General features: G+C 34.2%; 2 protein-coding genes across 4 annotated transcripts; one reads left to right on the top strand and one right to left on the bottom strand.

The window, feature by feature from the left end:
• The first annotated feature begins 3,390 nt into the window (after window positions 1–3,390).
• On the top strand, window positions 3,391–9,799 carry LOC107862748 (mitogen-activated protein kinase kinase 3). 2 transcript variants are annotated; one of them, XM_016708397.2, is made up of 9 exons: window positions 3,391–3,774; window positions 4,533–4,778; window positions 5,750–5,968; window positions 6,056–6,193; window positions 6,308–6,475; window positions 7,750–7,863; window positions 8,649–8,756; window positions 8,913–9,004; window positions 9,350–9,799. In XM_016708397.2, the coding sequence occupies exons 1-9, from the start codon at window positions 3,673–3,675 to the stop codon at window positions 9,708–9,710; spliced, it is 1,548 nt and encodes a 515-aa protein (XP_016563883.1). In that variant the 5' UTR covers window positions 3,391–3,672; the 3' UTR covers window positions 9,711–9,799. The 2 variants fall into 2 exon arrangements, with proteins under 2 accessions (XP_016563883.1, XP_047265575.1); XM_047409619.1 differs by lacking the exon at window positions 3,391–3,774 and adding an exon at window positions 4,381–4,384.
• A 203-nt stretch (window positions 9,800–10,002) lies between these two features.
• LOC107862749 lies at window positions 10,003–14,004 on the bottom strand. 2 transcript variants are annotated; one of them, XM_016708398.2, is made up of 6 exons: window positions 13,821–14,004; window positions 13,654–13,724; window positions 11,209–11,257; window positions 10,976–11,082; window positions 10,635–10,711; window positions 10,003–10,502 (listed from the first exon to the last, which is right to left on the bottom strand). In XM_016708398.2, the coding sequence occupies exons 1-6, from the start codon at window positions 13,867–13,869 to the stop codon at window positions 10,253–10,255; spliced, it is 603 nt and encodes a 200-aa protein (XP_016563884.1). In that variant the 5' UTR covers window positions 13,870–14,004; the 3' UTR covers window positions 10,003–10,252. The 2 variants fall into 2 exon arrangements, with proteins under 2 accessions (XP_016563884.1, XP_016563887.1); XM_016708401.2 differs by lacking the exon at window positions 13,821–14,004 and having other exon boundaries at window positions 11,209–11,296; window positions 13,654–13,729.
• Window positions 14,005–15,162: the final 1,158 nt, after the last annotated feature.

Raw genomic sequence — 15,162 nt, 5'->3', positions numbered from 1 at the left:
AGATGATCATCCTCCCAAAAACACGATATGAATAAATACAGTATGAAAATAAGATGTTAGGTTCAAACCCCATCGATTTATTGCCTAATACGCCTTTACATAGATAAGACATTGAGTTTGAATCTCAATGCACCACATTGATGATGTTTTGATGGCTAAGGCAAAATAATGAGTTTGATGAAAAGTCATGAGACATGTCCCATTGAATATGCTTCATTCTCTAAAGTGGATGTGGTAGCAGTACATAATATGTCTTAAAGAAGACAAGTGATTGAATGTACGAATACAAGCGCGAAGGGACAATATGATGATAATCATCAAAAGTGATAATATTTTTACACACTTATTATGACTATTAGATACGTTAGAGAAAAAATCTCTACATTATGCACACCTCGATTTGCTACTGAGGTAGCAATATCATAAAAGAAGTTATAAGCTATCAATTTAATAAGCTTAAGGCACAATTATACTTCATTTATGGGAATGAAAATTTTAATTGTTATAAGCATAGATCTATTCCCTGGGGTGAATGTGATGATATTTAATAAAGCTTATCAATACAAACATCCACTTGATTGTGATGGTATCACAATTCGCCTCTGAAAAAGATAGACTAATTGAGAGGAGTTATTCTGAAATCTACTTTTCAAGTAGTAAATTTGAAATTTATTCATATCATAGTAAATCTGAAATTTACTAAAGAGGCATACTAAGTAGTAAATACATATTGAAGAATTCAAAAATTCTTCATGAGCTTTTAATGTTGTTTGTAAGATAAATTGGTTGGACCAACTAATATTGGGATTGGATTCCCTAAATTCTTAAAAGTATAAAAGGTGAATATGAGCACGTTCACCCATCATGTGATCTGTTAAGATCCATCGATATAAGATGATCACTTGTACGTTTATTGTCAACCTACAGTTTGACATTCATAAAGTTGCTTACTCATTGAAATTGAGTTAAGAGCATAACTTTCAGATTGTGTAATTAAGATAATTCATCTTGATGATGATGATTTAACATTGAATGCCTTCAATAAATAGTTAAATCATTGATAATAAGAACAAAAACTTTATGTGTTGGTTTGAAATATTATATACAAAAGTACTTGTATCCATCAAACCAATAAATTATGATTAATTTTTCCACAAAGTTGGTTCTAAGTCAGGAATCACACATTGTCCATCTAATAATTTTAATGTGCGGTATACAATTAATGAATATACCATGATGCACAAAGATGGATTTTTTAAAGAACATGGAGAATGTATGTTAGTTTTCCTAACATAAGGGGGAGATTATAAGCAACTATGAAATATGTTAGGACGGCATCGGAGCAGCCAATAAGCTAATCCGTTCCCAGTGACCCATCTAATTGATTCGATCCAGTGCAGAAAGAAGCGATTTGAGTCTTAGATTTTTATTTAGTTTTCTAGATTTTGTATTTCGGCATAGCTAGCGGCATAGGAGCCGACTCGGCATCAGCGGCTTCGTGGATAATTAAAGTCAAATATCGAACACATCTCATATTTAAGTTGTAAGTGCTCCTCTTTTTTATTCATAAATGACAAAGTCTATGCAGGCGTGAAGTGTAGTAGATCAATCGGTTCCAAATAAAATAATTCTTGAAAAGGATAAGGAACAAATAATCATATTAAGAAGGCAATGTACTCTTGAAGAGTCTACGATATAACACTTCATGAAACCTTATAAGAGGTTCAGGTACCTGCAAATAATGAAGTGATGAGATCTCAAAATGTTATGTCTCACTGTGAACTGATACGAAATGATATATCATCAATATCTTTGATACAATATTGACGCAATATTATAAAAGATTATGAGGATCTAAATTCTACGTTTATTTAAGCATACTGAAGTAGAAATATTTATCAAGTGGCGTGAAAGGATGCATCTTGGTAAGATAAAACTTATTTGATTTGCAATCCAGATACTTGAAGATGTCGCTCATGAAATATTGAATTTTGTCACTTGACAATTTATACGAAAATTTTTTAAGAATTCAAAATGTTTGAAGCATATAAAAGTTTTAGGGAAACTTATTTCTAATCCTTATATTGAAAATTATTGAAACTCTTGGAGAGTTCTCAAAACAATAGATTATTTGCTGAAATAAGAAATATAACAAATTGGATTAGTTATATATCTTAGTGCAATTAGTGTACTAATGTATCTTGTAAAATACTACAAGACCGAATATAGCCTTTTGCTCAATTTGTTAGCTAGATATAGTTCTACTTCTACGAGGAGACATCGAAATAAGATCAAACATATGAGCTTATTTATTTTAAAGATTGTAGTACCGATCTTATTGATTATGCTGATGTTGGGTACTTATCTGACTCGTATAAAGCTCGATCTTAAATAAGCTATATGTTCACTTGTAGGGATACTGTCATATCTTGGAGATATACAAAGCAGTCTATCTAGCTACTTTATCGAACCATGATGAGATAATAGTTATTCATGAAGCAAGCTGAGAATGAGTATAGTTGAGAACCACGATACATCTCATTTGAGAAAAATGAGGCATGAAATGTGACAATGTACCCACAATTTTATATGAAAATAATGCAACATGCATACCACATCTTAATGAAAAATTCATAAAAGGAGATAGAACGAGCACTCTTCATAAAAGTTTTTCTACATACATGAGCTACAAAAGAATGGTAATATTAACGTGCAACGGATTCGTTCAAGTGACAATGTGTTTGATTTATTCACCAAGTATCATTCAATTGCAACTTTTAAGAAGATGGTGCACAAAATCAAGATGCAAAGGATCAAGGATGTTCTTATTAGGGGAGTTAATACGCGTTGTACTCTTTTTCTCTTATGAGGTTTTGTCCTGCTGGATTTTCCTTGTAAGATTTTAATGAGGCAACCTATATGCGTATTATTACATATGTGTACTCTTTTTTCTTCACTAAATTTTTTCTACTGAATTTTTTTTTCTAGTAAGGTTTTAACTAGGCATATTATCTATCGATTAGATATTCAAGAGGAGTGCTATAAATGTACCATATATAATAAATATCTATCTTATTATATATAGTGAATACCTACTTTACCATATATTGTGTATATCTATTTATGAAAAAGTTACAAATCTTTAGTTTTTTCCTATAAATAAAGAATCATTGTAATTCGTCCCTCAATAATCCGCAAGAGAAATAAAGAATTCTCTCTTTTCCCACTACTCTTCTTTGTTCTTTATTATTTTATAATAAATATATCTCGATGAATAATTTATTTATTTTAAATATTAAAAAGTAATTTAATAATTTATTTATTTTGAAATCGAGGAGGACAAAACTAAAATTGATTCGTCAATATATCATATCTGACGATTATTTTTTTTGTGACCACTATTTAACTTAGTAATTTTTTTTAAAAGAAAATATTGCAAGTCCCAACTCCCATTGTTATTTATAATCATTTTGGTATTCCAAATCCAACGTCTATCGATCCATCATCTTCATCTTTGTACCTTTTTACCAATTTGATCATCCAAGCAAGCAATTGCCTTCTGTATATAATAAATTTCTGCTTCTTTTGTTGTACCATAGAAGAAACACATCGTCTTCATCAAATGGAACTGCTTCATAGTCCATAATTGAATTGATTTTTGGTGTGTGTGTGATGGCTGGACTTGAGGAATTGAAGAAGAAACTTGTACCTTTATTTGATGCTGACAAGGGTTTTTCCCCTGCTTCTACATCCGATCCTTTTGATTCATACTCTGTAAGTTTTTTTTTTCTTTTTGGGGTAATCGTGTTGTCCAGTGGCGGAGCCACCTTTCACCCACCCCTTCGACACAAAATTATACTATTTTTACATAGTTAAAAATATTTTTTTATGTATATGTATTAGATGTTAAACCACTTTGGCTAGTTCGTCTGAACCCCTCAATGAAAATCCTTGTCATTCCATGGGATAACTACCACCTCCCAATAGCAAAAGTTTGTTTTATTATTATTGCGAGAGCTGAATATAGGTGAGGGATGATTTTGGGTTGTTTAGTTTCATACTCCTTAAGTTCATGGAAAACATAACATAAATATACACCTTTTAACTTATCATATTTACACAAATCCTCGCTCTTACAAATTAATTACAAAAATCCCAACAAATTATGTATCTTCGTTGGATGTATCGGGAGCTAATTATGCAAAATGTCGGGATTTTTTGTAATTAAGCTCCAAACCGTTGGGATTTATGTTGTTTTCCCGTAGTTCATCTTTATTATTTTTTGGGATAACAACCACTTCTCACTAGCGTTAGTTTCTTTTATTATTTTTGCAACAACTGAATTTATTTGAGGGAAACTTTGGGTTGTTTTGATTCATACTCTGTAAATTCATCTTTATTAGTATTTTTTTCAGTAATCGTGTTGTCATTCCAAAGGATAATTACCACCTCCCAATTGCTACAGTTTCTTTTGTTATTATTGCGAGAACTGCATTTATGTGAGGGATGATTTTGGATTGTTTTGTGTGAAGTTATCGGATGCGGGAACAGTGAATTTGTTGAGTCAATCATATGGGGTGTACAATATCAATGAGCTGGGATTACAAAAATGGCCTGTTGATGATACGGATCATGGTGAAAAGACATATAGATGTGCTTCTCATGAGATGAGGGTTTTTGGAGCTATTGGTACTGGTGCTAGTAGTGTTGTTCAGAGGGCTATTCATATTCCAACTCATAGGATTATTGCTTTGAAGAAGATTAATATTTTTGAGAAGGTAGAAATATTAACTTTTATCTATCTTTAATTTTTTTCTTTTCTTTAGAATGATGGATTAAAAACACACCTAAAGTATGTTGGTTTTTGAGTTAGTTACCGGAACTATGAGGTGTGTGAGTTTCGTTTCGGAACTATCACCAACTATTTATATAAACACCTCAGCTGTCAATTGTTCACTTTTTGTACCTGAAATATAACTATCATTTATGTAGGAAAAGTAAACCATTGATATTTGAGGTGTGTTTTGATAAATAGTAGATGATAATTTAGGAGGAAACTCAAAACCGTATAGTTTAGGTATGGAACTCAAAAAATCGGAAATACTTTAGTTGTGTTTTTGACTATTAACTGTTTTCTTTATAAGCCCTGCAATTTTGTCAACACCTCTAGTGTGCTCTTTCCTCTGATTTTTGCTTCCTTTAGCCAATTCCCAATATGTCTAAAAGGAAACACCCCTACTGAGCGGGCAAAAATAGATTCTTGGTTTAGCTGCAATAGTTTGTACTCTACAGAACAAGGAGCACTCTTCTTGTCACCTTCTCGTTCAGGAGTTATTGTTTCTACTAAGCATAGAGTAAGACAACTAAACATTCCATACACTGAATTGTGAACAAAATTAACGTTTAAAAAATGGAAGTTTAGGGGAGGACAAAAAAAGGCACCAATATTAAAAACATCGGAACTATTAGTGCTCCATGTAAAAAAAATAAAAATGCAAGGATGACTTTGAGTCTTAACCGAAAAGGGACTATTTTGGGCTTTTAGGTGCAGCAAACTGCAACATATGCATCCATGAAGCATAAAGAGTGTAGTATCAATACATAATCATATGTTAAAACTTAAAAAGAATTTTTGTGCATATTGATGATTGAATGTTATGTGACCACGTAACGATATAAGACGGGATTGGCCATAAGAAAAGGAAAATCTCCAATTTTCTATTCACTGAATATTTCTCCTGCATTTTAGGAGAAAAGGCAGCAACTCCTTACTGAAATAAGGACGCTGTGTGAGGCACCATGTTACCAAGGTCTTGTTGAGTTCTATGGAGCATTTTATACTCCAGATTCTGGGCAGATAAGCATAGCTCTAGAGTACATGGATGGGGGTTCTCTTGCTGATATCATAAAAGTGAGGAAGTGCATTCCAGAACCTATCCTTTCCTCAATGGTTCAAAAGCTCTTGCATGTAAAGACTCTTGTTCAATTTATTTCTTTAGTGATAGTCTTAGTATTGCCCTTCAGCTTTATTTATAGATACTTTCTGTTCTTTAAGGGTCTCAGTTATTTGCACGGAGTTCGACATTTAGTCCACAGAGACATAAAGCCAGCAAATTTGCTTGTCAATCTCAAGGGGGAGCCCAAAATAACTGATTTTGGCATTAGTGCTGGTTTAGAAAGCTCAATTGCTATGGTTAGTTAATAAAGGTTATATCAAATACCACTCTTCTTTCTACAGGAAATGGATAACGGATCTTCAATTTTATCTTATTTCAGATTCATCCTCTAATTTATTCGTGTTTTCCAGTGCGCTACTTTTGTTGGAACAGTAACTTACATGTCACCGGAACGAATACGGAATGAGAATTACTCTTACCCAGCTGATATTTGGAGCCTTGGGCTTGCACTATTTGAGTGTGGTACAGGTGAATTTCCGTATACAGCAAATGAAGGACCTGTCAATCTCATGTTGCAGGTCAATATTCTACTGCTTCCTTCCTTACTTTTTGGTTCTTCATTGTTTAAACAGGATATTTAAATTAACGCCCCTCCACCCACCCAGGAGATATAATATGCAAGTCTGAGTTCAAACTCTTGTAACATTTGCATGAATTGCTCTGGAACTTATTGTGCATTGCAAAGTTCCTCTATTCTTCTTTCTGTAGATAAGCCTTAAACTTGCTGTAAACCATTAGCTCGCAAACCAACTCAGGTATAAACCGACATATCAAAGCTAGAAGTTCCATCCTCTTTCTTTGGTGGAATTGAGTATGCCATCAAAGGATAAAAAAGGAAGAGGAAATTAGACAAAGAATTACTGTTTTTGTGGCTTAAAGAAAACATATGAGACAGTTGCAGCAAGTAAACTTAAAATTTGGAGTTTGATGCTCCAAGAGATGGAGATAATGTTCTTCTTCAGAGAACACCAATGATGAAAAAAGTCAGACTGCAAAAGACGCAATGGCTATAATGGGTGAGATTTTGATGGAATAAAACTGATAATTGATGATGTAATAGGATTGGGTGATGAAAATATATTCCCTCAGAATACCAATAAAGAAATTTCACTCAGAACATTGGAAATAAAGATTAAAAGGGAAGATTCGTGGAATCAGACGAGGAAAGGAGATGGTAATGTCACTTGAAGAGGGAAGGCAAGAAGGCAGTGAATCAAGTTGTAAGGGAACTCTTGTGAGGAGAAAAAAAAAAGGCTAGCAGCAAAGGAGAATGCAAACATCAATGGTTAGAATGTAACATCAACTACAATGAGAACGCAGAATGGGAAATCAAATTCAGGGAAAGAAATTGTATCAGAATGATAGTCTTGCTTTCCTTCTGTCTTTTGATTTGAGGGGACAGATGCAATTTTGTTTGATGAGAAAAGACTCAACTTGGTTAGGATCATAGTGGGAGGTTGATGTGTACAAGTTGCATAGGTTGCATCCCGTGGATGCTCTTCTATCAAATTATATTATCAAGAAACTTGCTGGTAATTTGCTCCATCATTGTGGAAGTGCATATATGGATAAATTAGTATATGATTCATCAATTTTTTAGCCCAATATAGTAACATATCAGATCTTGAGAATAACATACCAGACTCTCTACATTTGAATGTCATTCAGCCACTGATAGCATGTTCGGGAATTTGGTCTCTTTCCTATTCAGATACAAACTAGATGAATTACGCACATAAACTTAGTCTCATCATCACATCTCATCCTTGTTTCTTCAAAATTATGATGGCAGATCCTTGATGATCCGTCTCCTTCACTGTCAAGACACGACTTTTCACCAGAATTCTGCTCATTCGTTGATGCTTGCCTCAAAAAAAATCCTGACGACAGGCCAACGGCAGATCAGGTTAGTACACATTTCTTTTACACATTCTAAATAGAAAACAAAGACGTGGAAGTAGTGTTAGTCACATGTACCTCTAGTAATGGTTTAATGACCATTTGTACAATTACTAATTTAATGATCATTTGTGCACTTATATGATGATCTTGGACAAAAAAAAGAATATTACTCGTCTGTCCAATTCTATCTGGTATAAGTTTGACTGCATTTCATGGTATTATGAGTAAAGTTTATTTGTAACAGCATGAAAGTTACCAAGTAAAAGTCAATGTCTGTATGATGATCATCACACCATTGTTTACAGTTGAATTGGTTAGATGTATTTTTCTTGAGCCGGGGGTCTATAGGAAACAACTTCTCTTACTCCCACAAAGGTTGGGGTAAGGTTTGTGTATGCCCACCCTCCCCAAACCCCACTTATGGAAATATACCAGGTATGTTGTTGGTTAGATGTATCTGAATCCTCGAAAGTAAAGAACTTTGTAACTATTGTTATTCCATAAAACCCTGTTAAACATTTTGGAGGGTCCTACAGAGGGAGTGAGTATATGGTTCACATTTGGGAACTCTGTAACTATTGCATATTGCTCTTCTTTGTTGGAACTTGAAGTGGATTTTGTTTAATCTGTATGAAACAGGTGGGTGCAGTTACTTCAATTATCATAGAGTTTTCTATGTAGACTGATACATTCAGGACCTTTACGACTACAATTGTTTTGTTCTGATATACTGTTCAAGGTTGACTGGTTTAGGATTTCATGGTGACTCAGTGTCCTCTTTGATTGCAGCTTTTGTCACATCCATTCATTATCAAGTATAGTGATTCTGCATTAGACTTGGGTGCTTTTGTCAGAGGCATTTTTGATCCAACACAGAGGATGAAGGATCTGGCAGATGTGAGTTTCCTTCATTTAGCGAATTAAGATGTCCTAGAGAGCATAGGCCTGCCTGTTTGCTGTCTTATTTGTTCACTTGCTATCACTTAAAATTACAATAGGCCAAAATTTCCAGGTTAAGTGATGCTAAATTCATGTTTACTGTTTGTTGGTCAGATGCTGACGATACATTACTATTTACTGTTTGATGGATCCGATGAATTTTGGCAGCATATCAAGTCATTATATAATGAATGCTCCACCTTCAGGTATATGACATTTGCTATGTTAAACCTACACTTGTTTGTTGCAAGGAGAGTTGATATATAGCATAGGTCTGTCTTCTGGTTTCTGTGTATGTATTAAGGCACATAACAAGCATACATATAAACAGACAGGATATTTGGGATCTGAGAAACTTAAGGCTCTTTGATTAGCAGCTAGGTCTTACTTGGGAATATTGTGGGATCTGAGGAACTCGAGGCTCTTTGTTCATGCCGCCAATCTCATTTTCATGAGACTGCTCTATGTGTGTGTGTTTACTCTTATGCACTCTTTAACTTCACAAGTTCTTTGTCGTCTTGACTTACATTTGATCTTTAATGACGTCTAAGTTTTGGCGGGAAAGAATCCATCGGTCCCAACAATATTTTTTCAACCTTGACCAACATACGGAAGACATTAGCTGGTGAATGGCCTCCAGAAAAGCTTGTCCATGTTGTAGAGAAACTTCAGTGTCGAGCTAATGGTCAAGACGGTGTTGCAATTCGCATATCTGGATCTTTTATAGTTGGAAATCAGTTCCTCATTTGTGGAGATGGTATGCAAGTTGAGGGTTTGCCAAACTTAAAAGATCTCTCTATCGATATACCCAGCAAACGGATGGGAACCTTTCATGAGCAATTTATTGTAGAGAAAGCAAACATCATCGGTCGTTACTTCATAACTAAACATGAACTTTTCATTACTCAATAAAACTCTTCATGAGATCATGGCTGTAATCGTATTTCAGTGTGTTCCTTTTTATGGAAATAGTTGAGAGTCGCCTAAAAGTTCACTCCCCATATGCAGTCCGTGCTATTAATAGATGGTTTTTCACTTTTTTTTTTTTTTTGAACACTTTTGTTGTTCTATTAAACGTTAACTGACACAGAGATGTTCAGTCTGTCACCTCTTGTGAACAATGTAATTCGCGACCAAATTCACAGGACTTAACAGTTCAGGTTTAAGTTCGATCCAGTGGTGAACTTCAGGGGTGCGGCGATGCTTCATTGTCAAATGTCCGTTTGTTAAAAGTCGAAGCAAATTAACAGTATGAATTGGCAACAACTGCCTACAACCATCGGTAACCATGTTAATGCAAACGAGTCGGGGGCACTCAGTAGACTGTGCACAGAAAACAACTAATGATGTTTGTTGATTCAAACATTGAACCACGGTATCCACAACTGCAGATTTCTTGATTCTAATTTTGAACACTAAACCAAGCGTAATAGACAAAATAAATCCTTACAAAATCAGTCGTCGTCATCATCAGAACTGTCATACGCTGAAAGCAAGCTTTTTACTGGATTATCTATCTTTCTATCTCCAACTTCACTTGGCCTAGCTGGCAAAGTTTTTATCTCCTCCTTATCACCGTCAGACTTGCCAATTGGCATAGCCCGTGTAGTTGGATGTACAGGAAAATTGCTCTCATTGGATGGGTTAGACTCTTTCAGCTTCTTGGATTTGACTTCTACAAATCTTTTTAGCAGATCTTGCTGCCTGTTCCCAAGAAATTTCATAATGTTGGATTGATTCCAAAGATTGTCTGGGCACACGACCCAATTAAAAAAGGAACTGTAAAGGGAAAGCACAAAGCAATAATCTGCCTTAGTAGAAGATATAAACCCAAACCTGATCCCACTCTTGGGCTTGGGCTCAACACGAAGAGGCAGAGGAAGTGATGCAGGTGTCGAGTTAGCAACAGCTTTGTTTCAAATTGTTAAGGAAATCACAAACTACCCCACGATTACCATAGATGCCAATGCCCTGTCGTTTTAAAGTCACACCCTTGTAATGTGCAGGTAAAAGAAAATCCATGCGATAAACCATCAATACGAACCTTCTCAACAGTTATATATGTAAATGAAATCCATTTGACATCACTTAAAATATTCCATCCCCAGATAAAGCCAATAAACAAACGATAAACAAGCAAAATCAGATGAGATCCAAGAAAACAAACAAAAGGATATCTTGAATGCCTGGAATGCACGTTTTTCAGTGCGTCGCAGAAGACGTTCTGCATCCTCCTCAGCTTCCATCTGTTCCTTGAGATAGAGCAAGTCATCACTGTCCAGGGCTGCATTTTCAAAACTTTAACAATGCTCAAGAAACTACAACTCGCTTCGTTATATGTATAATTGATGGCAACCAAAAATAGAAAGAAAATTAAAGGAAATCGATCCAAGAGAGCAAGACTCAATACCGCCTCTTCCATGAAGGTAACCTCCACGTTCCCCAGAAACATCTTGCATCTTAACATATCAAGCACCCAGTAGGAAACGCCAAGATCCCTGACAGGGCAGGTTATCAGAAAACTCCCTTAATTTTAAGAGGAATCGTCTGTAATGTAATCTATGCCTGGATTTCTTGGTTGCGTTTAGATTTTCAAGTTCTTTTTTTTTTTTTTTGACAAGTTAATGATTTTGATTATTGAAGCAGGGGTTGAGCTAGAGTGTAAAAAGTGGGTTCAGCAGAACGCAATAGTTTTGGTCCAAACCATGTACTTGTCTTAAGAAATAAATTTAATATGTAGACATTATATATTTAGAACTCGGTAACTCAAAAGGACTAAAATTTCGAACCCATAAGCTTCAAACCTTAGCTCCGCCTCTGCTTTTAAGGGATTATAATCTTACCAATTTGGTGTTAACAAAGTTAAACTTCTGTGCGTAATCTTTATACGCAATATATCCTAGCAAAGACCTCTAATCTGAATGCTAATTGCTGGTGCGAATTTCTTCCATACTTTTATCCATGATACCCCTGTAATTCTGTCGTTTTTTGATAATTTTTTGCTGCTTAAATCCATCCAATACTCTAGCACTCTTTAGTCAAAACATGCTATTCTAGTTGATTACTCTTACCCCTTTACCATGAACTCAATTGTATTCATTTAATTAATGTCTAATAGAGAAATGATGAGGGATACAAGTGAAAAGAAAAAATTATCCTGGTAAGAACGTAAGAGGATGTAAAACCGGACTGGTGCTTAGTGTCCATCTCTGCTTTATTAAACACTTCAAGATTTGGACAAGAGGATGCCCCCTATTTTGGTTTGTAACAAGATGCATGGAAGAAAGATGCTCTTGAGGAAGAATGACCAATGTACAATTTCTCCAAAAAAGCAAATAAGTTAGAAAGTATTTTATAGAGTTCCAAGCAAAGAAACAAATAAAGGGAGGTTATGTTATGGAGGTTCAATTTGAACACAACATTCTATAGAGAAATATTGTATGGGATAAGTATGGCCTCATGAATGAAAGGTGCACTAACATAGGAGCTTCTCCACAGGGGCGTGGTGTATAGAGAAATATTAGAACCTTATGGTTCTGGCCTTTATTCTCACAGAACATTAACGCCAAAGTTGACAATGGAACAAAAGTTTCATTTTGGCATGATATAAGGATTAGACACTCTCCATTTAGATAACAATCCCCCTACCCCTCTTTTCTGCAAGTCATGGTACTGTTTAGTGGCTAGGGAGGTTTATCAGATTAATCATGGCCTTGGAAGCAGGTGTGGAATTCTGAGGTCCAACAGTAATCAGAGATCTGTGCTTAACTCAAGACAATTTACAAAGAACGGGCTTTCAACTTGCCAACAGATGTTACTTATGTGGAGAAGAGTCAGAATCCAACAATCACCTTTTTTTATGTTGCCCTTATACTGCACAACTTTGGCAGATGTTTCTGATTTATTTTTTTTTGGTTCTAAAATGGACCATCCCAAGGTCAGCTGCAGATCTCGTCCTATGCTGGTAAGGGAATACATAAAGAAAAGAAAAAAAATCCTGGAACGCCGTACATGCTTACAATTGGTGGTGTGTATGGAAAGACAGAACAGAACATGTGTTGAAGAACGCGACAACTCCATACCGAAGATTAAAAATGACTATCCTTTTTGATGTCTTTTTTGGTAAAATTGGAATGGCTAAACAAATGCTGAGCCCCTGCCACAGTGCATAGAATCTTTTTGTATAATGTAACCTGGCCGCTCCTCTTTTCCATACCCCTGTTCTTTTGCCTCTACTTTTGGATGTAATCAATCAGCACATTCTTGGTGCATTTTATTTTTTTTAAAATAATAGGAGTAATATTTACCACTTCATCAATCAACAAAAAACCTTCTATCTTCCATTCCTTTCGTTCTATCATCAGGAACAAATTTATCGGCCAAATTATGGTCACGTGAACATGTGGTTTCTTTCTGTAAAACCAGGTATTTTATGTGTATATTTTCTAAAAATGGGTACTGTCTGGCACCATGCTACCAAAAGGCTAATGATGCACTTGGTTGAATCTTGATTCATTTACCTAGAGGGATTGGGGATCAATTCCCACTTAATACATTTTTCCCCTTTCGTTTAGCACACACCCATATTCTAGAATTCCTAGATTCGCCAGTGTCTATAATGCAGTGGTGAAATGAAATTCATCCATGTTCAATGTCTTAGCAGAAACCAAATAACTTCCTCTAATCCTAACGCATTCAGTAGTACCATAAAAGTGGATAGATACTTAATTCAACATTAATTGCCAATACAACAGGAGGTAAAATTCAAACAAATATAATAATAATAATAATAATAATAATAATAATAATAATAATAATGGTGTAACAATGGTTTGGAGAAGCGGGATTCTCTAACCTTAGAAACCATACGGTGGAAAGCGATTTCCTCATCATCAATTTTATCCTTTCCTTTACCCCTTTTCCTATCTGCATTTCGTCTCTTATTAATCAATCAACAAAAAAAATACTACATACTAAAAAGCAAATGCAACGAATTATGGCGGTGCAAGTAAAGTAAGGTACCTTTGGGATCGGTGAGATTGGTATATTCGCGAACCTCTCTTCCAGCCATGCCTGCAATTTGGACTCCCGCTACTGTCACTGGCAAACCGAGATGGTTATGGTTAGGGCTTTATTTCGGGTCTGTTGGCTCATTTGTGTCGCCTATTTCAATTGACATTGAATATATCCATATGTATATAATATATTAAAACATGTTAAGAGGTTGATTTAAACTTTTTATTCGTCTTTATAATGGATAAAATGATTATTTTACTATTTTTATAGAATTATTATTTAATTATATTTATTATATTTTATATAAGAAGTCCTAAAATATATGATAAATTTTAAAAATTAAGGAGTATTAAAATATATGATACAACACCATATATGGTTAACACAATATATGATATGAATTATTAGAAAATTAAAAATTATTGAATACTAAAACATATGAAAAAGGGGACGAAAATCTTGAAAAAAAGGGTACACGTTTTTAAGATCAAAGAACACCTTAATGACTAAGTAGATTGTTCCTTTTTCCCCATGTAATTATCCTTAAATTTTTGGGTAAATATTTTTTAATAATTAATAATATTATTAACTTCTTAAGATTTGATTATTTATTCTAGGTAAGAAATCATAATATTTAATACTTCTAAATTAATTAAAATTTTACCTTATATAAAAAAAAAATTGTACAATCCTATTTAAGCAATATTTTGAATTAAAATTTACAAGAAACTTATTCTACTTCACTTTTTCCTCTTATTTGGATTTTGAATTCAATTATCTTATTGCATTTATATTTATAATCTTTTGTTCTTGTATGCAACATAGTCAAATTAATTTTAATGTGGGAGCTAAATTTCTTTTCTTTTAACTTTTACTTGAATTGATTTTTTTCTATCTGAGTTATTAGTATGAATAAGTTGTTTTTTCTTTGTAAAATTATTACCTTGTTCAATTAATAAATAAATAAATCTATATGTCATTATTAATTAATTCTTTGATATTTTTGTAGAGGAGAAGAAGGATTCATGAGGAGCATGATATTGAGACTTCTTCGATTTGACTTAAAGAATCTCAATTCCAACAGGAACGTATTAAAAATATAATATATGTATATGAAAGAAAGATATGCTATCACAGACATGCGAAAGCTAGCTAATAAGATGCAGTTTCGAATATCTGAAGAAAGCTCCTAGGTCAAGCTATAAGTGTCAAGTGACATGTATTAGTTGGTCAGAGCCTTGCTACTAAAATAACAAAGAAATTCAAGGAAAAGAGTTATGAAAGTTATAATGGTGTCACCTCAGTCCTCAGGCTTGACTTCAAGTTTGATCGTCTTCCTATACAAGTG

Source organism: Capsicum annuum, chromosome 3 (genome assembly GCF_002878395.1).
Source record: "Capsicum annuum cultivar UCD-10X-F1 chromosome 3, UCD10Xv1.1, whole genome shotgun sequence".
NCBI classification, from domain to species: domain Eukaryota; kingdom Viridiplantae; phylum Streptophyta; class Magnoliopsida; order Solanales; family Solanaceae; genus Capsicum; species Capsicum annuum.
The sequence above is the reverse complement of the archived record's forward strand: the minus strand, read 5'-3'. Positions and strand labels throughout refer to the sequence as shown.

Coding starts and splice junctions, on each gene's coding strand:
- LOC107862748 (XM_016708397.2), top strand. CDS start 3,673: ATGGCTGGACTTGAGGAATTGAAGAAGAAACTTGTACCTTTATTTGAT. Junction 5,969..6,055: donor TGGTTCAAAAGCTCTTGCAT/GTAAAGACTCTT, acceptor CTGTTCTTTAAG/GGTCTCAGTTATTTGCACGG. Junction 7,864..8,648: donor ACAGGCCAACGGCAGATCAG/GTTAGTACACAT, acceptor CTTTGATTGCAG/CTTTTGTCACATCCATTCAT.
- LOC107862749 (XM_016708398.2), bottom strand. CDS start 13,869: ATGGCTGGAAGAGAGGTTCGCGAATATACCAATCTCACCGATCCCAAA. Junction 10,712..10,975: donor GTGCATTCCAGGCATTCAAG/ATATCCTTTTGT, acceptor ACAATTTGAAAC/AAAGCTGTTGCTAACTCGAC. Junction 10,503..10,634: donor AAGCCCAAGAGTGGGATCAG/GTTTGGGTTTAT, acceptor TCTTGGGAACAG/GCAGCAAGATCTGCTAAAAA.